At 43.5% G+C, this 27249-nt stretch overlaps 1 protein-coding gene across 3 annotated transcripts in view; it reads left to right on the forward strand.

Annotated features, from left to right (window-relative positions):
- The first annotated feature begins 10733 nt into the window (after window positions 1–10733).
- The window catches only part of UVRAG (UV radiation resistance associated), a 107695-nt gene continuing 91179 nt past the window's right edge, over window positions 10734–27249 (forward strand). For 2 of the 3 annotated variants that reach the window (XM_082279284.1, XM_082279286.1), the window contains exons 1-2: window positions 10734–10914; window positions 26125–26242. In XM_082279284.1, coding sequence (XP_082135410.1) covers window positions 10834–10914; window positions 26125–26242 — 199 coding nt within the window. In that variant the 5' untranslated portion in view covers window positions 10734–10833. Of the gene's footprint in view, window positions 10915–18729; window positions 18799–26124; window positions 26243–27249 lie in introns of those variants that run through there. The other variant, XM_082279285.1, reaches the window with a different exon arrangement.

The following is a 27249-nucleotide window of genomic DNA, read 5'->3' on the forward strand; positions in this document are numbered from 1 at the left end:
AAGATAAGCCTGGTGGGAATTTGAACTCCATTCATGGTCTGATTATTTACTGGTTCCCTGGCTCCTCTTAGATCTGATCCACACTTCCAGCTAATCATACATTGGGAATTTTTTCCCCCAACAGTTTTTAGCTTTGCTCTGTGCTTTCTGCTGTGCTTTGATCAAGGTGACACAGTGCAGGCACAAGCACCTTCCTGCCATATTTGACTGAGCAATTATTAGCCTCTGTGCCAAAATCTCATACTGACATTGAGTGAAATCTTGGCAATGGTTGAATTTGATGATCTGAGAGGTCTTTTCCAACCTAAATGATTCTGTGATTCTATACCTTTATGCAAGTAGGCTGTATAGCACCAGCAACCATAGTACCCATCCATTTTTCTTCCTTGTCACATCAGAAGGTCTGGATGTCCCAAATTCTTTCTAAATGGATGTACAGATTTCATCAGTGAAGAGTCAGTCAGAACATTATGACCTACAGATGATACCTTATAAGTATCAAAGATCGAAAAAGTCTTGATGGTTTGGTATAATGGCATTCTGTTGTCTGGGAGATGCTTATAGCCAATCAAAGTACAAAGTTTTGGTACAAATGCTGTCCTGGGGAGGCTTAACAGCCAGTAGGCTCCCATTCAATGGGTGTACTGATTTTTTGTTTTCTTATATATATTTAGCTATCATCAATGGGTCACCCTGCAGAAACTTTTCATTCAAAGGGCTTTAAAGGTCTCTGTAAGTATTCCAAAGAAGGATTTACTTTTCCCATAGATGAAATGCAGCCACTTCTGGAGTGGAAAGCACGACCATGACGCATCAGATTAAGTGATAAAATCACATTACCACCTCTGCAAGATGAAAATGCAGGTGCAGTAAAGGGAGAGTCTTTATTTCAAGCAGAATTCAGAAATAAATTTCCTTCAGGGACTTCTGGTAATGTGTCAGGAGATTATTTCATGACCGTACTTACATGGGAGCTTAGGAATTTCGCATCTTGTTTGGAAGACAAGAGTAAAGTAAAGGGAGAGTCTTTATTTCAAGCAGAATTCAGAAATAAATTTCCTTCAGGGACTTCTGGTGATGTGTCAGGAGATTATTTCATGACTGTACTTACATGGGAGCTTAGGAATTTCGCATCTTGTTTGGAAGACAGTCCTTGCAGCAGCCTGCAGTCCCAGTGCTTATTCACTTGTGAACCACTAACCTTTGGCCTTGATCTACCCACTGAAATCAGAAAGCATCTTCTGGTTGATTTACATGGGCTTTTGATGTAGGCCCCAGTAGTAATAACCACTTTTAAGTGGGTGGGTGTGATGGACCCCATGTGCTGTTCTCCTTCATTTAATTGCCATCTCATTTAAAATATATTTAGTTTCATAGAATTACAGAATCATTTAGGTTCTAAAGCCCTTGAGACCACTGAGCCCAACTGTTCCCCCAGCACTACCCAGGCCACCACTAATTCATGTCTCTAAGTGCCACATCCACGTCTGTTAAATCCCTCCAGGGGCGGGGGCTATACCACTGTCCTAGACAAACTGTTCCAGCTGGATGACTATTTCCATGAAAAATTTTTCCCAATATCCAACCTAAACCTCCCCTGACACAACTTGAGGCCACTTCCTCTTGTCCTGTCCCTTATTACCTTCGAGAAGAGCCTGATTCCCATCTGGCTCCACCCTCCTGTCAGGGAGTTGTAGAGAGGGAGAAGGGCCCACCCGAGCCTCCTTTTCTCCAGGCTGAGCCCCCCCAGCTCCGTCAGCTGCTCCTTGTCACACTTGTGCTCTAGTTCTTTCACTACTTTCCATATTCCATTCACAATATATATTGAAAACATATGTTTCAATCTGAGAAGGAAGCTTTTTCCATGTAAATAATAGCCCTTCTAAGCACCAGGAAAGTAACAGATATTCTAAGCATCATTTGCCCTCTAAAGCACCAGGAGTCCTCTTCTGTGTCCTGCATGGAAATTATCTAATGGTTATGAGCTGACTTGAAAATGTCTTCTACTGAAAGTGGATCTCCTCTGCACACATAGTGTGACCAGAGCAGCTTGATGGTGCGTCAAAAACACAATGAAGTGTCTCTGTCTGAGGTAGGGTTTATCTATATTGGGACGCTCAGGAAACTTATGATAAATTAATTAAATCAGTTTTAATACCCCCACATTTATGCAGCTGATGGTGATGGTAAAGTGCAAACAATAGCCAGTTGCAAATTAATACAGCTCCCCCTGGAGTTTGTTGCATATATTACTGTTAATTTAAAACCAAGGGCCTCCCCATTGAAGAGATATGACCTTTACTGTACTTTTCACTGGGAGCTTTGGATACATTGCCTAGGGATAACCAGAACACCTTAGGTATCTGCAAGTGTCTTATAGCAGTTCAAAATAACCTCTGTGAAGGGAGCAAACATATTCAGCTGCAACTAGAAATACAGACCCTAAGAAATACAAACCCAGTCTCTTGTGTTAGTTGCTATTGCTTGAGCATCTTGATCCCTTCCAAGGCAAAGCTAAACAAACTCTTTTAACCCCACATCTGTGGCTGTAAATTACATTATTTAATAAGCATTTGGTGCAGAATTTGTCCTTTTTCCTCTTTAAATAGCTCACAAACTTCCAAGTATTTTGCTCTGCATGTGGAATCCTTCTATCAATAAGTGAAGTATGTTGGCTCATTGGAGTGATTTTGCAATGATCTCATACCCAAATAAGAAGTATATCTGACCCAGTCTGTGGCAGAAGTAGGAATTGTTAGCCATAAGGTCATTTGTTCCTTTTCCAAAGGTTCTACCATGACAAAATTTGCAATAAAGTATATTAAATAATATCTGTAATAACTTGTAGGTGGTTGTCTTGGTTTTGAAAGACAGGTGTCTGCTAAGGAAGGCAGAAGCCTCCCTTGAAGTGGCAGATATAACCCCTTTCCCTCTGAGTTATTATAATTTTGAAAAATCAAGGGCCTTTAGGCAAAGATGTGGGAAATAGGAATAACAGCTCTTTACTATTGTATATATATATAACCACTCAAACAAACAGCAATAACTCTGGCAGTAACAGCACACACAAACCCAGTGCCAGCCTTCTCGGCTGTCGGGCCCTTTCCCCTCGGGTGCAGTTCCGCTCGCAGCCGGCAGGGGCGCTGGCGGCTCCCGGTGAGCAGGGCAGGTGCGATGGTTCCCCCGCGGCTGCAGGGGGCGCTCCGGAGCGAGCTCGGGAAACACGCGGCACCCGTGCCCTGGGGTCCCGGGAAGGGATGGAACAAAGGCTTCACAAACCCCTGGGCAGCCGATCCCGGACTCTCAGGAACAGCAGGCTGGAACGGCAGGCTAGAATGGCAGGCTGCAGCGGCGGAGACGAGCACAAATCCCGGGTGGCAGGCGAGATGTATCCAGATGGGAGAACCCCACGGAGGCCCAGGCAGGCAGGGCGAGCAGGGCTACAGCGTAGCGAAAGCTCGAAGCAGCAGCAGCGGGCCAGGGCAGCCACAGCCCGGCCTCCAGCAGGGCAGGGAAAACGGCTTTGGGATCCCGGCGTTGTTTCCAGAAGAAAAAGAAAAAAAAAAAAAAAAAAACGGCCGAGGAACCCGCAGCTCCTTTCTCTGCAGCTTCTCTCTCCGGACGCTCAGAGCGAACTGACCCCACACCCAGGTGTAGACAAAGGAGTAGCCAGGCCCGCCCCACCCCCCTTTTTGTCTTTTTAAAGTACAGCTATTTGTCCCCTAGCAACATGCATATGGGAGAAAATTCCTTTAACAGGAAAAAAACCCTAAAACTAAACTAAAATCCCAACAGTGGTATCTCCCTACCACATGTCATTTTGAAGGACGTGAGTCCATGTGTCTCAACTTCTTTGCAAAAAGACCACTGATAAAGTAGTGCTTCCAGAAATGGCAATTAAGTATTCAAATATAATTTCTGACAATTCCTCACTAGCATTTCATGCAGCTTTCTCCAGAGGCTTTTCAAAAATACACTTAATTCTGCAAGACTCTTTGCCAGATTTTGTTAAAATTGCTTTCTGGAATTTTGTTAGTAGTAATTTTAATTATTTTCTGGCTTTGCTTTCCAAAATAAAAATGTCCAGAGGAAGTGGCTTCTGGTATTCCATAATGTCAAAGTGAGGAGCTGCCAGTATGAATTTCAACAACACATGAGAGAGTCAGTAATCTGGTGATGTCTTGGACTGTTGGATTCACCTGAAGAAAGCTGAAGATCACAGAATCACAGACTGGCTTAGATTGAAAGGCACCTTAAAGCTCATCCTTGTTCCAGCCCCCTGCCATGTGCAAAAACTACTTTCTACTAGTCCAGGTTGCTCCAAGTCTCATCCAACCTGGCCTTGAACACTTCCAGGGATGGGGCAGCCACAGCTTCTGTGAGCAACCTGTGCCAGGGCCTCACCATACTCACAGGGAAGAATTTCTTTGAAATATCCAGTCTAACCCTGCTTTCTGTCAGTGTGAAGTCATTCCCCCTTGTCCCAGACTCACAGAGTCACAGAATATTCTGAGTTGGAAAGGACCCACTAGGATCATTCTGTCATTTCAGGCCCTTGTCCAAAGTCCCTCTCCAGCTCTCTTGCAGCTCCTTTAGGCACTGGCAGGGGCTCTAAGGTCTCCCCAGTGCCTTTTCTTCTCCAGGCTCCCACATCCATAACCTCCCCATCTGCCCAACCTGAGTGGTGTGGCTACTGTACTTGCTGCAGCAACAGGAACTTCATCTTTTATGATAACACACTGCAGGAACACCCATAGGGACATAATAAAGGTTATGCTGTGATCTTCAAAATGATGCAGACAGATAATGACAGCCTTTTGATGTGGTTAAAAAATTCAAATGCCAGTTTCCTAGGGCATCAGTAAATTACACAGGGTCCTAAGTAATGCCATATACATGGGTGAATTGGACAGTACTGCTCCAGCATTACTGCCGCCAGTGACTGCTCATAATTAGGGACAAAAGAAGCCACTCCCCGTCTGAAGCCTACAAATACTCTACTTAAAATAATCCAACAATCCTAATTAATGAACTAATTATTGTAAGCCCTACAATTCAGGGACGATCTGGGTTATTAAATGGCTTTCATCATGTTGAATGGTCATTGTGGTGAACTATACAAGGCAAGGACTAAACCTCTCAAAACTCATGAAAATAAGATGTAAATCTGAAACCTTATCCCTACAAACTTCTCATGTTATAATGCCCTTGGAAATGGTTCTTTTTCATGCTGACATAACAAAACCCAACAATAAGTCTGAATTTTAGAATGAGGCCAAAGCTTGAGCTAGCGTGAGCTGGAAATCTGCTGGGACTTCTTTGCAGCTGTATGAGTTCCACTGTTACAAAATCACTAATAAATCAACATAGGTTTCGGGGTCATGTTTGAATTTTTCTCTTGGCAAAATTTTACTTTTTAGTCCCTGAATTGTGGGTTAGAGCTCTGAGCCTACATCAAGCAGCTTATTAAATGCAATCTCCATACACATAGCAGGTGAACTGCTATGTTAAGTAAGTCATTTGACTTTTCTAAACATCACTATTTCATCACCACGTTCTGTTCCTGTGGAAATGAAGAAAATAGGAAAATCCTGCTATGGTAATGACATATGGACTTTAAAATCATCAAATCTATGTAAATTAGTGTCCTGGTGTTCTTTGAGATAGAGTTCATTTTCTCCCTAGGAGCTGGTATGTGGTTGTGTTTTGGGTTTAGGATGAGAATAATATTGTGTCTTGGTTTGAAAAGACAGGTGTCTGCTAAGGAAGGCAGGAGCCTCTCTTGAAATTAAAAATGCAACCCCTTTGCCTCTAAATGATTATAATTTTGAAATTAGGGGCTTTCAGGCAAAGATATGAGGAATAGGAATAACAGTTCTTTATATATATATGTATATATAAACAGGCAAACAAACAACAATAACTATGGAAGTAACAGCAAGCAGAATCACAAACCCAGTGCCAGCCTCTCTGTTGGGCCCTTTCCCCTTCGGTGCAGTTATGGTCGCAGCCGGCAGGGGCGCTGGCGGCTCCTGGCCGGGCAAGGTGGGTGCGATGATTCCCCCACGGCTGCAGGGGGCGCTCCGGAGCGAGCTCGGGGAACACACAGCACTGGTGGCTTGGCCGAGACAGGGAGGGATGGAAGAAAGGTTTCACAAATCCCCTGGGGCAGCCAGTCCCGGTGTCCGGCCGGACCCTTGGGACAGCAGGCTGGGACAGCAGGCTGGAACAGCAGGGACGAGCACAAATCCCGGGTGGCAGATGAGATGTACGGAACTCCAGAGCTGCAGTGGGAACCCTGGGAGGTCTGGGCAGGCAGGGCGTGCGGGGCTACGATGTAGTGAAGGCTCAAAGCAGTGACAGGGGCAGGGCAGCCGCAGCCAGGCTCCCAGCGGGGCAGGGAAAGGTGGGCTTGGGAATCCCGGGTTTCTCTCTGAGGCACTCAAGCAGATAGTGAACAGGTCCCTCTTTTAGTAAGGTGGGGTGTTAGGGTCCTGGTGCAACAGCCACTCCACTGAGGAGGCTCCACTCACAGTAGACGGAAGGCAGCCGAAAGCAGAAGCCTGTAGCAGACGGAATCCCTCCACAACAATGGCAGCGTCTCTCTGTCCCAACGCTGAGAACACCAGCCCACCCGGGGTGCATCCAACCCCCAGGTGAAAGAGTAGCCAGTTCTACCCCTCCCTCTGTGGCCACGTGTTTTGTTTTTCTTAAGCACACAGTAATTTGTTGCCCTGGCAACATATCTGGGAAAAATTCTTTAAGGGAAAAAGAAAACAGGAGAACTCCTAAAAACCCCAACATGTTGGTAACATACTTTTTATAGGTGGAAAAAGTGAAGAAGTGGGGGAAAATCAGTCACAGAAACACCATGTCTCATCTGAGGATGGACTTAGTTTTTTTTAAAAATTATGTTTTGGTTTTTTTAAATATTTTGGGCAAACAAGCATTGGCATCTTCACACTGCGTTCATATATTATTTTTAGTGGTTTATCTCAGAAAAAACTATTCTTACAGCTGTGATCTTCTCTGATTTTTTATCTAATTCTAAGCTAGAATTAGTTTTGCTGGCTGGAGGAAACATATCTAGAGTCTCAAAGGCAGAAAGCATTCTCAAAATTTATTGACATTTAGATAATTTCATCATTCTGAATGCATTTTTCACACCTTGGGCAAAGAAACTCCATAGATATCATCCCAAAAATCAAGCTTCAGTTGTCCAAGGTGAAGATGGAAAGCTCAAAAGGAAGAAGCATGAGTCTTGTAATGAACCAGAAACCAGGAGATGAATCAAACAAATACAATAGGTCCAAAATTACTATGTTTGAACTTCCTGATCTCAACACGTCTCAGGAGTCTGGGTGCTTGAAAATAGAACACTTGGCTATAAAAAATACTGAAATAGAACATTTTTTTTTCACCAGAAGGAAGAACTGGAGATGCACTTGTTTCCAGAAGATCTTCCATAAAAGGCCACTGTGTTTAATCAATTTTCCTGATCAGAGACAGCAACATCCAGAACTCACACACAATACTAGGCTCAACAATGTCCAAAACTTAAGCTTGTATTGAATGAGGCATTGAATTTATTTGATGCCTACATGTAGAATCAAACAATTTGGGAAAAAAAGTCCGTATAGATGTGTTACTATGGGGTAAACCAGGGAATCACCCAGCAGAAAAGTTTAGCATCTCCATTTCAACTCGGAAGCACTTTGGAGAAAAGCAGACCATGGTGAGGAGCTGCAAAGAAAGGAGCGGGATGGAAGAGGATGACTTTATCCCATGAGGATGGCCATTAAACCCCAGAAAACCTGGCTTTCTGTGGGGTATGCACAGCCCCTGCCCTGGAGGGATCTCTGCTGAGATAAGAGATTTCGTAATCGCCCAGCAGGACTCCCTGGAAAGGCAACCACTTCTTTGGTCACGGCAAGAAAAGACAGACCCACAATCCTTTAGGAGACCCTATGCAGATCCCTTGTAACCCATTGGCCTTCACCCATCCCCTGTATCCCTATAAAAGCTAAGCCCTCTGCCCCTGTGGGAGAGAGTTCTCGTCCCTGGCTTTCCCCTTCACCGGAGTACGGACCAACAATAAAGTTACCTTCCATGCGGAACCAGCCACACGAGCCTCTCGTCTCTCTCTCTGGTCTGGTTTGGTCTGGAGGCTGCCCTGCAGAGCTGAGCTGAGATCATGAGCTGATAATCACTAAAGAGCTGACAGCCTCTGCAAGGGCCCTCCTGGCCAGCAGCTGAGGGAAGACACCGCGCCTCGGGAAGGTGATTCCTTTCGGGACCATCTCTCCGGACCAGTCACCTCTTCCTGGGTCAGAGCCACCAACCCCACCACCAGCTGTAATAACTTTCCATTCCAGTTTTCATTTTACTTCCCCCTTTTAACAAGTTCACTTTTGAATACCCAAGACCAAAATAAGTGCTGAAGACAATGCTGTTACAACACCACTCCACATCATAGATATTACAAACCCAGGAGTACTGCAGGTGAATGAAGGCTTACTGGGCTTCCAACAGGATGGGTTCCATGGTGTGGGAAGTGCATGGTGATGAGGACATGAGGAGAGGAGGACTGGAGGAGAGGAGGAGAAGAGGAGAGGAGAGAAGGACAGGGTTTTCCAGCACAGCACAGCACAGCACAGCACACTCAACTCTTCCAGAGCTGCCCGGCCCAGTGGGAGCAGGAATTTCCAGTGCTGCGACATGCACTAGGGACAGGCATTCCCAGTGCTGCTGCAGGGGTCGCAGGACTGGTGTTCCTGGCAGTGCAGGGACAGGTGATTTGGCTCAGTCCCTGACAGTCCCTGGCAGTGCCATGGGGATGAGCGTCTCCAGCATGACCACCTATGCCAGGCAGGTGCTGCAGAGTGCTGTTGGGATGGATGGCTCTGGTGGGGCACAGGGACAGGACTGGTGCTCTGAGAGCTGTGTGGTACATGGGGATGGTGCTGTTCCAGATGGGCATGGTCCCTCTGCTCAGGATGGATGTTGCCTGGTTGGGATGGGATGGAGGTAGATACAAAAATGCTGCTAGCAAGGATTTTCTTGCTAGTTTCTAAGTCCGTGAGAGATTTTTCTCGCTCACAGAAGAGGTAGCAGAGTTATGTAAACAACCAAACACCTGCAGCCTTGAAAAGTCTTGTTTATGGTATAGTAGGAAAATATTTTGACAATGGATGTTTTAGGATTTTAGCCAATCACCCCAAGGGGTGGCTGATCATTGTCCGATTAGACTATGAAGAAAAAGTCTTTAAAAGAGTTTGTAAAATAATTAAATAAATCCATCTTGCTGCACAATTCCTGCCTGCTGGATCTTCCCTCCTCCTCCTCCTCCTCTACAGCTGCGGGACATGGTGATATACCCTAGGGTCTAGGACTGCAGTAATTGGTAGGTGCTGAGGGAATGGTTGCATTGGGCTTTGGTGTGTGTGGGCATCATGGTTGGTATGATGTGGGATGAGTTGGCCTGATGTGGGATGGCTTAGCATGGAATGGGCTGGGTCTGTGTGATGTGGGATGGGTTAGTCTGATGTTGGGTTGGTTGGCACAATGTGGGGCAGGTTGGTCTGTTTTTGGGCCGGTTGGAGTGACATGAGACAGGCTGGGGTTATATGAGGCAGGTGGATATGCTGTGGAGAAGGTTGGTGTGATGTTAGGCAAGTGGATGTGATGTAGGGCAGGTTCATAGAATCACAGAATCATGGAATAAGCTAAGTTGGAAGGGACTCATCAGGATCATCTTGTCCAATTCCTGGCCCTGTGCAGGACACCACAACAATCCCACCATGTGCCTGAGAGCATTGTTTAAACACTTCTTGAGCTCTGTCAGATTTGGTGCTGTGACCACTTTTCCTGGGGAGCCTGTTCTAGTGCCTAACCACCCTCTGGATGAATAACCTTTTTCTAATATCCAACTGAAACCTCCCCCAACTCAGCTTCAGGCCATTCCTTCAGGTCCTGTCACTGGTCACAAGAGTTAAGAGATTGGTATATGCCCCTCTGCTTCTCCTCCTGAGGATAGTGAAGACCTCAGAAGTCTACACTCATTGTTCAGCCTCTTCTCCAGGCTGAACAAAAGAAGTTACCTCTGTCGCTCCTTATAAGGCTCTCCAGACCCTTCGCCGTCCTCATGGCACTCCTTTGGACGCTCTGTAATAGCCTAAGGTCTTTTTTATATTGATATAAGATAGATGGATGTGACATGGGGCAGGCTGGCCTGTTGTGGGGCAGGTGTCACATGGGGTAGGTGGATATGATGTGGGGCAGGTCGGAGTGATGTGGACGGGATGGTGTGGATGACGCTACTGCCGATCCACAGTGTCAGACCCAGCCCCGCAGCCCCTCCGGTTGCCGTGGCGACCACCCCTCCTCCCCCTCCCCCCCTTCTTCTCCCCCCCTCCCTCCCCGGAACTATTTCCGTCCCATCACGTGATGACAACAGCGCCCGCACACGTGATGGAGGGCGCTCTGTCAATCAAACTGAACCTCTTCCAATCACCGCCCGCTTCTTCGGGCGCCGTCCCGCCTTCCGGAAGCGGGCGCTCTAATCGGCGCCGGCGCTCGTTCCAGCGGTTTGACAGGACCAGCGAAGAGGGGCGTTGATTGGCGTCACATTGAGCCAGTCGTAACTCCAGAAGGTGGGTGGCTCCCGCCCCTGAGGCCCGAGGACCAATGGGCGTGCGGGAGGCGGTGCTTCGCCCACCCCCGGCACTGCGGTAATATGGCTCCGTAGCGGCTGGCCGGGTCGGCGTTGCTGCCGCCATTAACCCTTGCGCGTCCGGCGGCCTCGGGGGAGTGGAGCTGGGACCCTACGTGAGGATGAGCTCGGCTGCCGGTCCTGCCGCATTACCGCCGGGCTCCGCCGCCCGCGCCCTGCATGTGGAGCTGCCTTCGCAGCAGGTACGGCGGGGCCTCGGGGCGGCGCTCGGAGGGGGATGAGATGGAGGAGGGTGTCCTGAGGTGAATCAGGGGTGTTCCCTGAAGTGTGGGGTGTTCTGAGGTGAAGGGAGTGTGCTCTCTTAGGTGTGGGATGCCCTGAGGTGTACACAGGGGCTTGTTCACTGACATGTGGGTTGTTCTGGGCTGAAGGGAGATGTTTCCTGAACTGAGGACTGCTCCCTGAGGTGTATAGGGGTTCCTCTCTCGCGTGAATGGGGGTGCTCCCTGAGGTGTGGGGTGCCCTGAGGTAAAGGGGTGAACAGGTACTCCATGACGTGTCAAATGGGGCTTCTCCGAGGTCTGGGGGTATCTGAGGCAGAGTCCCAAGCTGATGGGAGTCCTTGAGGCAAGGGGGAGTTTGAGCACTTTTCTCTTAGGCTGGTAGGAAGGAGAGAGGAAGCATGGGGCTAGTGGTCTGTGCCTGTCTCCTGGGGGATTCAGGTGGTGTTTCCGCTCCCAGGAAACTACTTGTGTGCCTACAAAGGATCTGGGGCAGATTAAAGGTGAGAGTTGCAACAGGAATAACACCCTGAAAATCGGTGTTAAACTAGGGCACCTCGTGAGGCCAGAGCAGCTCCTCTTGGCGGGGTGAGGAGCGAGTGTGGCTATAACATGCGGTGTATTCTGAAAAGTGGTGAAATGTTCCCTCCCCATTACATCCTTCCGTTGCCTAACTCTCTTTTTCCTGTTTGCTGATAATTGGCTTTTGGTTTACTGGGCATCAGTCCCACGTTTTAATTTTGGAGAGCATTAGGAGGAAGGTTAAGCAAGGAAGCCTAGGTTCTGCCTGAGCATTTAGCAATCCCTATCAAACTGACTCTCTGCCCTTTCCCTTCTTGCATGTGCTGACTGTGCAGGTTGATTGTACAGGAGCTGGAGCAGGAGTGGTGAAGGAGGCAATAATTAGCAAAGTTTTGCTTTTTCTTTAGAAATACTGTAAGATGTGAGTCATGTTTTGGCTCATTGACTTGGTACAGTCGATGTTATTATGAGGTAGACACAGGATCTGTGTTACTTGAGCTACATGTTACCAGGTGGGAATATAAAGAGTTCCTAGAGAAAAAAATCAACAGATGTTAACTTGAAGTGGAGCTATAACTTCTCTTTTGTTAAACATGTTTTAGCAGACATCCACTTAGGGGCAAAGACAGGGAATGGAGGTGGCTGTTGGCCACCCAACCCTAATTTGTGAGCAAGTACTTATTCTGAAATGTGGGCCTGCTCTATGTTAATGAACATAAACACTGTTCTGTATGAACAGGAAATGGGATTGTCCATGAGATCAAGTATGGCCTTCTCCCTGCTGAATTTTTGGTTTTATTCTTTCTCAGGCTTGTGCAAGGACCAAGTGAATGCTTCAGGGAGAAGCCTGATGTATTAGTCGTTGGACTTCATTTGTGCAAGTGAGACCAAAACACAGGCTTTTTCTCCTAGGAGCAGAAACTTTTGTAGGAGTTCATAGGAGCAGAAACTGAGTCATCAGTTATAGGATATTCCAGTTGAGTAAATATTTATCGAGGATGCTTATGTGTTAATTTTAGCAAGTGTAAGGCTGTGACAGAGACTGAGGTATTGTTCTGCTGTGCGCTCTGCTAACACAAGGATCATATGCTGAGGGATCTGTGTACTGTGTCGTTACTTGGAATCAAATTGAGAGGCTCAGCTGAACACACTGATAGCAAATCACCCTCTTTCTCTGTATTATCTGAGCTCAAAAGTCTGAACTTACTGAACTGCAAGATGCCTTGAAGGCGCTCAGCACACTGGAGCTATTTTCCTGCAGAATTATGAAAAAGAAAAGTCATTCCCAGTCTGTTGTACCACCTCTGTAATGCCACAGTCTGGGTGATCCAAGCTATGTGGTGCTATGTAAGGTAAGGTAATTGTTTGCTACATGCGAGCACAGAAATCAAATTGGTGATTTTTTTAGTAGGCAGTTTTCTCTAGAACACCCAGTGCTACATTTTTTTCACTAGAAGGATTGAGAGCAGGATGGTCTGAATCCTGGCTCTAAGTCTCTCTAAAGACAAATTCTCAAGTGTGAACTTGAGGTGAGTGCTTTTAATGACTGAAGTGACTTTTTAAGGGCAAAAGTACTGAAGGTTTAATTTGGTTTTAGTCTAGCTCTAATTGTTCCAGTAACATTCACATTGATTAGAAAACAACATTCCTACTACTGACACTTTTGCAGGAGTGAAAAGTCAAGTATAAAACCTTTTGCTACTGTGACCACACTTGTGGCAAAACTGACCTCTTCTTTAATTTGTTTGCGGGGCAGGATGACCAGGGCAAAGAATGCCTTTTGCTGTTGTATTCTGCATTTTAAGAGAAAGAAATAGAGGATATGGCTGTAAGGAGATGCATCTGATTAAGTATAAAATTCCCATTTGAATCCCTTAGTAATTGTGACAGGATGTTCTCTTTTGCTGTAAGAGTGAGCACAACAGAACTGAAAATGTGAAATAATTGCACTTTAGGAGCAGAGATTTTTTAGTAATATATCTTCCCAGCTGCTCGATGCAAGAAAACTGGGAGTGTCATGATAATTTAAGGATTTCTGAATTCTTAAAACAAACAGTTCAATCGTGTCATTATAAGCAGTTCAAAGCAACGGAGGGGTTGGGGGACCCACAACTTTCAGACTCATATATCCTCAGTGGAAGGGACTGGACAGAAAAATGCAGCCTGAATGTAGAGAGGCAGTCATACCACAGTCAAATGATCTGTTGAATGTTACTGTGCTAATTGCTGGCCAAAACAGATTTCACGTGTGGTTGTCTAGTGACAGGAAAGCACATAGTCATGGACTCCAGAACCAGTTCCTGGGAAGGGGGCATGTGAGGGAGGGAGATGTATCTGCTGAGTATGGATGTGGTGGTAAGGAGGGAAGGGGTAAATTGTGCCATTGTGCACAGCCATGAATGGTGTCAGACCAGGTGACGCAATATGTTCTGTATCTTTCAGTTCACAAACATCTCTTGACTGATAGTGACAGTTTCTGTGGAGAGATGCAGCAATGAGGTTTCACCTACAGGTGTCGGAAGTGTATGTTTAGGGTAGAGCAAAACAGAGCAACTGTTAGTGTAACTTCTCAAGGACACTCTGTAGCTGCCATTAACGTTAAGGCTGGGATTCCTAAATATCCAGTTGGAGTTTTATGGACTTCTAAGAGTTCAAGAGAAGTGCTTAGCATACATGGCTGTTGTGGCTTCTATACTAGCTTAACTCTGGGAGCATCTCTGCCCTCTGGATTTAACTGTCCAACCAATTCCTTACCCATCTTGCAGTCCACTTGTTGAATCCATCACTCCAGTCTGGGGAGAAGGATGTTGTAGGGGACCACGTCAAAGGCTTTACAGAAGTCCAGATAAATGACATCTGTAACTCTTCCCTTGTCCACTGCTGTAGTCACCCCATCATAGAAGGCCATTGGGTTGGTCAGGCAGGACTTTGCTTTGGTGAAGCCGTGCTGGCTGTCGAATCACCTCCCTGTCTTCCATGTGCCTTAGCACAGCTTCTCGGAGGATCTGTTCTCATCTTCCCAGGCACAGAGGTGAGGCTGGCATGGTGGTAGTTCCCAGGGTCCTCCTTTCTGTCATTTTTAAAGATGGGTACTATGTTTCTCCTTTTCCAATCACCTGGGACTTCACCTGACTGCCGTGACTTTTCCAATATTATGGAGAGTGGCTTGGCAACTAAATCAGCCAGTTCCCTCAAGACTCTGTGATGCATCTCATTGGGTCCCATAGACCCAGGCACATTCAGGTTCCTCAGGTGGTCACGAACTCGATTTTACAGTGTGAGGGGCTTTGTTCCACCAGTCCCCAGCCATCCATTCAAGAGGTGCAAGGAAGAGAGGTTGTCATTGAAGACTGAGGCAGGAAAGTTGTCAAGTACCTCAGCCTTCTCCTCATCTGTTGTTACCAGTTTTCCAGCATTATTTATCAGGGGGTAACATGTTCTTTGGCCCTCTTTTTCTGGGTAGCATACATGTAGAAGCCCTTCTTTTGCGTCCCCTGCCAGGTTCAGTTTGAGATTTCACTTGGTTTCTTTCTTTAAAGATGTGTATCACGCATACACAACATTTTGGGCAACATGGCAGAAGGGGATGATTCAAAGTGTGCTGGCAAATGTGTTTGACAGGTCTCGTGTAGGAGAAGGGAAGAAAGTTACTGTATGGGTCCAGGGCTGCACATGAATGAGACTTTGAACTAAAACAGTGAGAAAATAGTATCTTTTAAAACAATATTACTCTTGTTATATATTCTCCTGAATAATATGAAAAAAAAGGCTGACTCGTAAATATTTTACTTCCTCTTTCCTACAAAATATGGAGGGGGGGAGGCAGGGGAGAAATCAGAATAGTGGATGGAAAGTGTTGTATTGGAATATTACTTTCATTTCTCTTTGACACACACTGTCTTTAAATGCTGAGTGGGAGGGAAGTGCTGCTCCAGTGAAAACACCACAGTGTGAGTTGTGACCTGGTGATCTTAGTTGTATCCATACCCAGCTGTGTCAATGTTTAGTGTTTGTTAGAGACAAATTAGGAGGAGTAGTTGTTAAAGGCTCTGGAAAATTGTAATTTTAGCCCAGAAGGCTGGCTGGTAACCTGGGGCTGGAATTTTGCTATCGGCAGTGTACTACCTGTATTCCCGAAGGGATGCAGGTGTGTTTTGCAGACCAGATGGTCTGTTAGTAAGTTAGAGAGAGACAGTTCTGTCCGAAAGCCATACCAAATCAGTCTTCATGCTTTATCTGGGATGTTTGGGGTGGGTTAGGGAATGCTCTTAACTGAGCAACTTGTTAGCTAAAGACCGAAGTATCATTTATGAAAGAAAGTTAACTTATTTGTCCTTGATTTGTCATCCAGCAACAAGATAAGCATTATTATGCTTCAGGTTATTATTAATCATCCAATGCTGTTTGCTTGTGCAACCTAGAGCATTCTTAAGTGCTTCTTTAAGGTCAAAATTGCCTTTGCTTTGATTTTGTTGATGCTCTTGACTCCGTAAGGCTCTGTTTACTTTTGGGTCCTTCCTTCTGAGTATCATCTTGATATTCCCAGGTTATTCCCACAGCTAATGTGGACTAATGCTCCCTTCCCCAAGGTTATGTTAAGAGGCTTAAGGGACTTCTCACCTGCTGCAGTGTGTTATTAATGAGGTGCAACTTGCACCCTGATGTTCTCTTTTCTATCCGGTGGGTTAGTTTCCATGCTGTGTCAAAGAAGCAGTTACAGTTTCAGTCTTTCATCTTGGGACTAAATACTTACTTAGACAAACTCAGAGAAAAACATCAATAAGGAAAGATGCTATTTCTAGCTATCCCTTCTAAAAGGTCTTGGTTGAAGATGGAGAGACTGTCAAGTTCCCTATTATTTGCATCTTATGTAAACACCTAGCAAGAAGAGCTTTGTCTGGCCAGTGGGCAGTACTTGTAAGATTTTCTTAACCATAGTTTAGAGCAATTATTTTAGGGTGTGCTGACAGTTCTTACTCTTTGGAGCTATGGTATTTGCCAGCTTGTTGGATGTGTCACTCTCGATGTTATAGTGACCATAACCAAACACAGCTGTTGAAACAACATACTTCATTTGCCCAAGACCCTGCATAGGCTCATGATTTTGCTTTTGAACCTTTCCTCCTAACATTAAGTTAATTCTGTGTTTTGAGTCTTGTTTTGCCACACCTAACCAGCCATCCTGTTTGTGTCTTCTGTACCTGCCCCTACGATATGTTTTAAATAACAGGCTTTTACAGTCTTTGTGCAGAGATTAGCACAAATTCTGGATATGGAAAAAAGGATTAGGATGCAGAATATTAATGAGGTGTGTGAACATTATGATCACTGCTTACATCAATTTTAATCTTAGTTGTTTTATTCATTTTGGGGTCTAGAATAAGTGGTAGATTTTCTACATGTGATTATGGGGTACAAAGAGAAGATTTCTTGTGCCTACGGAACAGTTATCAGCTGTTTACATAATTTCATGGGGGTAGAAGTTGAGTTCTGAGTTGCTCCTTAGTGTAAATGCAATTACTTAGTGAGGAAGGAGTTTAGAGGGTTATCTAGTAGGACAGGGTACAGGGGAGGATATGCCAAAGAACACAGCTGTCTTTCAAGAGTGATACATAGTCTTAAATTTTTTTTCAGTTATAATATAGTTATCTGCTCTAATTATTTTCTGATGCTACTGTTGTTTTAATTAATATTAAAGGAGAAGATCATGCCATAGACTTAACATATTTTGTTAGATCTAACACTGACTTCAGACATTGCATTCATTAACTCCATACTGACCTTGCAAAGGACTGTTTTGCGTTCAGATAGCTGGAAAAAATTATACTTCTGTCAAGTATTGAGATATTCCTTATTCTTCCTGTTTCACTTTCTCCTTGTGTGAATTAGGGAAGACTTGATGTCTTTTGAACATCTTCCATTTGCTGACTGTTCCTGGTGAAGCTCTCAGTACAGTACAGAAGGAGGAGTAGCTATGGCATGGGGTATGGATGATTAGAAACCTGTATTGACCCTTGATGTGTTCAGGTGAAAGCTTCATAGCTGTTTTCCTTCTTAAGTGAAACGTTCAAAAGTCTTTCAGCTACCCAGAAACATAAAGGAAAGGTAAACTAAAATTCACAATTGTGCATCTTGGAAAACTTTGAGCCCATATTGATGAAATAACTTTCACTTTTCTTGTGGCCATTTAGTCTGGGTAAATGACTGCACAGGTTCAGTGTATCTTGTTCCTTGCATAAGATCTTTGGGAATGTGAGGTATGTGATGTATGTGAGTGTATTGCACCTTCAATAAAAAGTGCAGTTGTGTTCCTACAGTGCATCTTTGAACTGGTGTTGTCCTCAGATCTGATTCCTAGTAGAAACAGTTTTTTAAAGGCAGTTGCAAGAAAGTAGCTAAATCTTAAAAAGGGAAATGAGTTCCTGGATGGCTGTTGATGACTTGACATGAGGAAATTGAGATATGAAGGAATCACAGTTATAAGGAGAACCACAAGTGATTCATTGAACTAATTATGGCTGCATAGCTTTGAGGCACTTGCTGTCTTCAAGTGTGTGCTGGAAGGACATTAAACAGAATTCCAAAATACTCCTTACGGTGTGTCCCACAAAATTGCATACTAAATGCTTCTGCTTTGCATCAGAAGTAGCTCTGAAAGCCCATTTGATTCTCTTGATTCTGAAGTGTGGAAAACTGTTACATGGCAAACCTTACAAATCTTCCTAGCAAGTGTGTAAATTGGAGTACAAGTATTTTCTTGCCCTTCCTGTGGTTTTTAAGTAACCATACATCTGAGTAGTGCCTAAACTTCCCATGTGCATTTCTTGGCTATTAAAAGCTTTATATTCTGCAGCAGAGTTGACCCAAACCTTCTGTGTGGTATGCTCCACTTTAAAAAAAAAAAAAAAGGTATCAAATTGGAAAATGAGGCAGCTTGAAAACTTACATAAAATTAAGTAAGAATTCTTGTCTTCTATTTGACTTCCAAGAGATTGGATCGTGTGATTGCTTCTTAATATTCAAACTGGCATGGAAAGGTGAAAGCAAATAGTGAAAATCTGAGGAAGTTGGAAGGTGCAATAATTAGGTGTAGAGCAGTGCTGTGATAATAAATAATGCTCATATTGGCCAAATGTAGATAACATTTTGATAACTTTTTTTTTTTGTTTCAGGATTGGAGGTTTTATGCTTTTTAAGAAAAAAAAAAATGACCCTCCTCAACCTGGCTGGTATGAGATACAAAGCACACAGCGCCCTCTGTTTAAATATGACTTAATTCTGACAAATACTCAGACATCTAAATAGCTGACATTGCAAACTCAGGTCTGTTCAGTTCAAGAACACTGGATTTGCTGTAGTAACGTTTATGTTGCTAACTAATCTTTGCCTCCTGCTTTAGTGCTAAAATAGTTGGAAGGATTTTGCTTACATTCTTCCAGAGCTTCTGTGGGTCATAAAGCAAGGAACCAAGCTACAAAATTCATGTGAAAGCCAGATAAAAACAAAGTGTGTACTATCTTATACAGAGGTCAGAGCTGATCCTGATCTGAAAAGAATTCAGGGAATTTACTCCTTGACAGAACTGTCAGGGCACCAGTCTGAAAACAGAGATGGTGCCCAGAGATGAAGACTGTCTTGGTGTGTCTTGATTAGAAAGTATTTGGTAAGTAGGGTGCTCCATTAAACGCTAAGGAAGGAGACCTGGTGCTGAAATTTTAGCCACTGTTGAAAGTTCTGTGTTCTGGAAATACAGATTACTGCAACTGTGCTTTTCAGCTCATCAGGCCTCTGAGAAAGCCCTGAGTGGTGATGTAATTTATGTGAACTTCTATTTTGCTTGTACAAGATGATTTCCCAGCCTTCTTAATTCTAGTTTTACTGTTGTATTTACATTTCAGGCAAAAGTAAGTTGTTTTTTTTTTTTAATCCCCCCTCCATTCTTTTTGAATTAGAAATGTTTTCTTGAACCTGTGTGATGCTTTACACTTTACATGGGTTGTATGGAAAGTCATCAGGAATGGGTGGGTGGGGCAGCCTTTTTCAAATCCAGTCAGATGTATAAAACTTTCTTCATGGGAAATTATATTTAAGCTTTATTCTGGAAAATGTAGTCCTATTTACTAAGTTCTTAAAAAATCTGCCTGTTCTAATATAATTTCCGAAACTTGGTCATGGCCATGAGTGCAGTGGCCCCACTGTCACTTTCTTAGTAACATCTGGAAGTTTTCAGCCAAACCCTCCATTCACAGAGGGGGCTCTTTGATGGCATATTGGATGGTTCTTGCTGGAAGAAACCAAACTGCCTGCCTTGCTTAAGTTCAGATACTCTCTTGACACCTTTGCAAATTTATTTAACATGTCAAAGGGCCTGCTGAGAGTAGAATTCATGAACAGCTTTGCTAAAAGAGCTAAAGAGGGAAGACCATGCTGCTGGGAGAAGGCAGATGTGGGACAAAGAGAAGACTGACATCCCCCTTCTCCCAGCTGTGAGCCACTAGATCATCTCAGCTGCTGACAGCATGAGAGGCTCCATGTGGTAAGAATGGGCTTTGCTGTTGCTCATATTAATGACCTGAGCTTCACAATTGATACCTGCAGCCAGAGCTAGAGTCAGTGTGATGGCTGAGTACCAGAAATATAAAATAGTGTTTGGCTGTGTTCTCATCCAGCTGGGATATACTGACATTATTTTTTTTCCCCCAGGGTTATCAGATTCTTGTAAGGGAATAATAAAGTGGTTAAGATGGAAGAAGAGTCAGAACTCTCTGTGCTTGCTTTTGCTACCCATTATGTGACCTTGAACAAATAATTATGAAATTCCATGAATACTTGAGGCTGTTGTAGGTAGTCCTGTTCTCCTTGTGCTTCCATGAACAGTTCAGACCTTGTGTTAACAACAATGCACTTCTCTCTCATTTGACTTACTCCTTTTTCTTACCTCCCTGCTGTGCCATCTCTGCTATGATTTTTATCAATTATACCAGATTATTAGACAAAAAACAGTGAGTAGCTTTATCACTTCTGTTTCTCAGGCCTGGAGGAAAGCAAAGAGCGGCATCTGGATCAGCTTAAGCCATAAAGAAACTGAAAGTGTTGAAGTCTGCCTGCTCTGTCCTCTTTTGTGGTGGGCACATCTGTGTAGCTGTAGGGGGCTGAATTAGAGGAACTCACCCAGATGTTGAACTACCTTTTGGTTCTGGCAGCTTTACCTTGGTTCAATTTTCTGACACTCACCATAAGACTGCATAAAACACATTATGCAGGATGGGAGCAAGTGTCAGGATGCATTCTGACAATGAAGTGAAGGTGGCACAAGTCAAGGTGGCATTCTAGGCAGAGGTAGTGAAAGATTATGGTATCTTAGTGTTGAGGGAACTAAAGCATGAAGGGACCAGACAGTTTCAGTCCTTTAGACCTCAAAAGACTTGGTAGACTGTCTGGAATCATCTGATGAAAAAGCCATCTTAACAAGGTTGATGATGAAAATACTTGATTCTGGAGCAGTCTGACTTGTTTATGGCCTGTGGTAGATCTGGAGGGGTTCCCAGAAAGTCACTGAATGGGAACACTAGATATATTACACAACTGCAAATAGCTCCTCAGAATGATGAAAACTTGAGTGCTTTTCTTTCTCTGAGTTTTGAGAGAAGCTGGCAATCGCTGAACAGGGATGGTCTTGCTGCACTCCAGAGCAGCTCTATTAAGATGCTGTTGTAGAATTCCAGGAAGCTGCTTTTCTGCCTCTGCAGGCATGAGGGATGAAACCTGATGGTAGGTTCTGCTCTTCAGATCTCTCCTACAGCTTTCCTGATCAGACTTTCTACATATCTTTGGGACAGCCCTCTGCTTATAGCCTGTGCTATCTTTACATGCAGCCGTGTTTTTAAAATACAAGCTACGCGGGATTTCTCCTAATGGAAAATTAGTGGATCTCTTCTCCTGGTTTGCAGTCATTTATCTTCAAGATAGAAGGAAGCACTAATTTCGTTCATGTGAGTCAACGCACAGTTGCTATATAGCAGTTGCTTTTAATCAAATGCAACTTAGAATGGCAATTAAAGCAAATGATAACAAGGCCTGCTATGTAATTTCACTGCTCCATTGGCTTTCTTGGGAATTGCAAAGGTCTAGGACAATTGTAACCAAAATAACTTGTGTCACAAAACCCCTAGAATGAACTGTTAGACCTGCTGCACTACCGTGCTAAGCACTGATCCAGATATGCCACTGTTAAGGCTGTGTGTGCTGAATTGAGAGCTCTTGGGAAGGTTAAATAACCTTTTCCATAGTGTTAGTTCTGTAAAAGTAACATTTTTGCTGTAGGATATCTCATTAAGATGCTTGCTTGTAGATGCCTGTCTGAGGTCTTCAGTCCTGTATTGCTGGTAGCCTGTAAACTCTTTGAGGAGGTAGTGGTGAAAATTAGCTATACTTATTGCATAATTGGCTCTTTTTTTTTTTTTTTTTAATGAAAGCAGATCCTGCACTATCATCCTGCACTTATGCTGGCCTTTTTGAAGTTAAGTGGCTCAGGAGGCTGCCAAGGCACTTAGATTGTTTTTTAGCACTTGTATTTTGATTTTTTTAAGCTGGGCTTTTTGGAATGTTCTGGCTGCAGACCATCTTATCCTAGGGGAATCCTCCCTCATCATGATTTCTTGACACTTTTATAGAAAGAGTAAAATAGCTGAAACTTGTCACTAAAGAAAAGGGACCACTTTCTAGCACTTCACCTAAAAGGAGAAGGAAATGAAAGAATTGTGGGTTATTTGCATCTATGGTATTCAACATAGAGTGTGCTGGTTTATTCTTTAAAATTAGTTGCTTTTGCATTTTGAAATGCTCTGGTACACATTGTGAACTGCCTTCCCCTTGGCTCGTGGCAGTGCCAGGCTCTGTTGCTCCACAGACACTTTAAGCTGGTGGTTTCATGTCAGCAGTTCTTTGCCTTTGGCATCTTGTTGCTGCACTGTCCTCTCCTTGGTCTGCACAGCTGCTTGTCCTGCCACATGGTGAACCATATTGAGAAACTGAGCTGGTGAAACTAACCCAGGAAAAGGGAAAGGTGGTTAGTTTCCATCCAGACTGGTTCCCAGATACGATTCTGTGAGCAGCTGCACAAGTGCTTATTTAGGGTGGAACGAGTAAGAAAGGGTGATGCAGGGCTGGCAGTATTTGGCTGTTGCCAGTGCTGGCTGAGCTGCAACACAATGGGGTTTTCATTTTGTGTATTCCAACATCTCCAGCAGAAAATTATATGAAACGCATAGGAGGTAACACTAGAGATTTAAAACTTCCCTTAATATAATATTTACTTTGTCACAAAACAAAGCCCTTGATGAGGAATTCTAGAGCCTATTTCAGTTGTCTTTGGGTATGTCTTTGTAGCTGACAGTCTCCCAGTTGAAGCTAATTATCTTTGATCAGGAGAGATTAATTAACTCTGAATGTTGCCTCCGTAGAGTTTTGATGAAATCTGAATAATTCAGTATAATATCAGCGAACATAGTGGGCAAACTGGAAGTTTATTTTCAGGATTCAAGTCCCTCTGTCATCATGACCTCACACTAAAGAATGTGAATGATAAAATTGTCTATGTCTTTGGAAATTTGTTCCCTATCGGCCAGGCTAAATGGACAAGTAATGGCATAGGAGAAGGAGAGTGCTGGCTAAGCTGGAGATTCAAGTAGACATCCATTACCTGTTGCACATTGTCTCGGTTTGACAAAATTAGGAGGAAACGTCCTCAGATGAACGTATCCTCTAGTGGAAGGCAGGTTTCGGCAACGCCTCCCCCACAGGTTTCAAAGGAGTTCCTTGGAGGAAAGTGAAAAAAAACTCTGTTTATTTAACAAGCAGGGTGCACGCAGGCACGAGAAGAAAATGAAAAATGTTAGATAATAAAACCTCTCGCTGTGGAAAAAACCTGGTAGATTTAGAGTCCTTTCTGCAGGTGTGGCTCTGCTCTCTCCGGAGCTGGGGTGCGGCGTGGGCCCTCTCCGGGCCTCGGTGTGGGACCTCCCGGTGTTGGTGTTCCGGACCGGAGCAAAGCTGAACAGTTCTAGGAGTAAAAGAAGAAGCCTCAGTCCCCGGAAAACTTCTTACTTCAGCTAATGGACGAGAAGCTAGCTAAAAAGCAAAGGACTGCAACTCTCTTCCCTGCTGCAGAGCTGAGAGCTGGGGAGAGAGCGTGGGAGCTATCTCTGTTCTTTGAACACAGCCGCCGAAGGAATTTCACTGCCTTCCACCCCCTCCCCCCGATCTGGCTTAAAGGCACAGCCCGACGATGGGGACTGCAGTATCATACAGTCACCCCAGGACACACACTGAGTTCTGAACTGTGTTGTGGTCTCATAGCTCCAGATTTAATGATCCTCTTCCAATGGGTTTGGGAGAAGTGAGACTTTAACCTAAACTCCAGATCCTGAAGTCACAAGCCATGGAGATAAGGACTCACATCTTGTTCAGAGGTGCAGGTGTAGGTTAGGACACTCGACAGCTTTTTTTTTTTTTTCCCAAACCTCATTGGCCTCGTGTACTGTGAGTGGCAAGAAACTTGTTCGACTTTGCTTGAGAGCTAATCAAGGAAACATACTACTTAAAGCAGGCACGCAAATTAGTTAGCAGTCCTTAAGAGAGCTGGAGAAAGTTGCCCTCTTTGTTAGAGTGCTATGTGGGCTGTTCTTTGTAAGGGATTAAAGGAAAAAAAAAGATACCAAAAATGAAGGGAATGAGCATGGTAGTTGATTTCTGTGCTATTGAAGTTAATAAAAGAGAGATGGCACATAAAATTCTTGAATCATTTTTATAGGTAGCAAAATGCATGTTCAAAGACATTTCTTAAGGAGCGTTTCAGTTGCACATAAACACAGCCAGCAAAGCTAGCCAGCTTTGAGATTAGATGTGAAAAAATGTTCAAGGTCCATGTGGCTTCTTTTAAGTGAGGCTTAATCCTTCTGTTGACATTTTTGATACCAGTTTCTAAGAAAATAAGACCATGTAGTCCCATAGAACGTTTTGTGTTGGATGGTTTTTTTTGTTTTTAATTTTGTAAGTCATGTATATACTAGAGATACCTGGGCATCCTATCTCTCTGTTTTTAGTCTAAATCATAAATAGACTTTGAGTGGAATGAATCCATCTGTGATTTTTAGGCTGTCACATGAACAGAAATGTAATATTCCTCATACCTTTCCATGAAGGAAAACTAATATCTTGCTGAAGTGGTGTTAAGTGATATAAAGTGTCATACTGTGATTCTAAAACAGATGATGGCCTTTTACTCTTGTTTAAAGCCTTTTAAGACAAGCTGCAAACAGGAAAATTGTCTTTTGGTTTCAAAAGCATTTAAAATGTGCTTTTGGTCAATCTATTTTAAGGTGGATTCAGACTTACAAGTGAAGAAGCTTTTGGGAAAAAAATGGTGTAAGATAAACTCTGAGGTAAAAGCATGCACTAAACTAGTTGTTTGAGGCTTGTTGGTGGATTTTGGTGATCCACAAAGTATGTGGAGCCATTTGTCAACATCCCCATGGTATTGGGTGAGACACTGCTGAGTTGAAAGATTGATTAGGAAAATAGAACACTGAAGGATTTGGTGAGAACTTTATGTATTTGAAGTGGCAGTTCGCTGAGTGCTACATTCATGGGAGGCTGTTTGAAGCATGGGTCTTCGAAGTTACGTTAGAAACAAAAGCTAAGCAGCGATTTAAGAGTGACACTCTTGCAAAATTGCTTTTTGCAATTAAAACTAGTTAAATTTTATGTGAAGTTAATAATGTAAAATATTTGTCGAAGATTAAGGGTGTGGTGTGCCTTGAAGCTAAGACTTTATGCACAGCTATTAAAGCTGTTTGGCACAGAGAGGTGAGAGAGAGAGATTGATTTGATCTGATGATTTTCATTCAAGGTGCAGTATTGTAGTAAACCAAGATAATGTTGGAGTTGGATGAAATCACTTAAACTAAATATTTTAGTGACATATCCTACTGTATTAATTCCAAGGGAAAAGGACTTTCTCGTCATAGCAGATGGTAACTGACAGTTAAAATCTCAAATTTCACTGTGCCCTTAATTTTCCCTGAAAATCTTGATATGTCTTCCTGATGTATTTTATTTAAGGTTGTTAGAGCAATTTCCAGGATTATTGTGAAATCAGGAAGCTTTGTTCAGCCAGTTCCTAATGGCTATGGATTAGGTGGTGGTTTATGGTTGAGCTCTTTGTCCACTAATGCTTGTTGAAAATAGCTTTGGCTGGGAAGTGTTTCCAGTGCGATGATGCAGAACATCTGGGTGATGCTGCTGCTGTGTTTGAAGCTGATAGTGTCACATATTTGCTTGAAACTGCTCGAAGAGTTTGGGTAATTAGACATGTGGGATAAAAACGACATACAGGACATGAGTAAGAATAGCTTCTCTTGAATATCAGTGTTGCTTAATGCAAGCTTGTAGGTGCTTGTTGCTTGTCCTGTGGCTTTGCTGAATCCTGGCTGTTGACACTTGCTGTCTGACAGAGAAAATGTTGTGTTTGGTGGGATACTTTTTTCACAACAGTGCTTTGGGAATCATTAAAATGCTTTGGAAAAAAAAAGAGAAAGGGTTTGTGTTCAATCTAAGGAAGTACTTTGACTCTGTTTTTCTTATTTTTAGCGTCGGCTTCGTCATCTTCGGAATATTGCTGCACGTAACATCATCAATAAGAATGGTTATCGCCTCTTGGATACGTACTTCACTCTTCACTTGTGTGGTAACACCAAGATCTACAAAGGTAAACCAGGCTTGCTATCAACCTTTTTGCTAGCTAATCTTTGAAATCTTTGAATTCTTATGATATGAATTCTCTCTTTTTTCTTTCCCCTCCCCCTTGACAACTTGCTGCCATTAATTACATCACCTTTGCTAACACTGGAAAAGAGCTCTTTAGTTTCCTCAACTTCATAAAAGCTTTCAGTGTTAGCAGCCATGGAAGCAAAAGAGATGGCAGGTTTGGTAGTCTCTTAAATCAGCCTATTTTTGTCATTGCTCTTCCCCCAGTGATGATGTAAGAAATTGGGAACTTCCAAGGGCACATAAAAGTGAAAGCTTTTGGAACTTTAGTTGTCTTTTTTGGGGAAGAGTATCCAACCCTGTACATGCCAGTTGTTTTACAGAATATACATCAGCACACAATGTTATCAAAGTTTTCAAAAAATAGAATTGTCAGCCAATGACATGAAGCATCCAGGCATCTGTTCTAGTTTGGATAACTGTGTTCAAGCATTAGATCTCATCTCTTTCTTGCTTTGCTTTCCCACTACAATATATAGCTCTTCATTGTGGAGAGATGTTATTAAAAATACGTTTTTATTCTCCTTTTGGTGTGATCGGAGATGAATGTTGGTTTTCTCCTAATTTTTATTTTCATCTGGCACAATGCCAGATCTGGCATCTTGCCTTGTTTATTTTTTTTAGAAGGATAAGAATACAAAACTTTAGCTTGCTTCCTGGGCTTTGTTGTGGTGGTTGGTTGAACCTGTCACTTATGACTGTTTCTGTGGTGTTCAGTGTTAGGGACTGTTTTGCACTTCATCAAAGCTTTATCCTTGGTCTCCAGTGGGCTGGGATATTGTACAAAATCTGTATTCCTGCCTCTAGAGCTGTCTGTCTAAAGTCTTTAAGCTCTTGCTTTGGCTGGGAAAGCCAAGCATCAGGAGTTGCTTATTCATACATCAGCAGTTGCTTATTCCCATTTAAATACAGGGTTGTTGGCACCTCTGTCAGGTAACTTGACTGTTC

This window comes from Coloeus monedula (genome assembly GCF_965178545.1).
Source record: "Coloeus monedula genome assembly, chromosome: 3".
Lineage (NCBI taxonomy): Eukaryota > Metazoa > Chordata > Aves > Passeriformes > Corvidae > Coloeus > Coloeus monedula.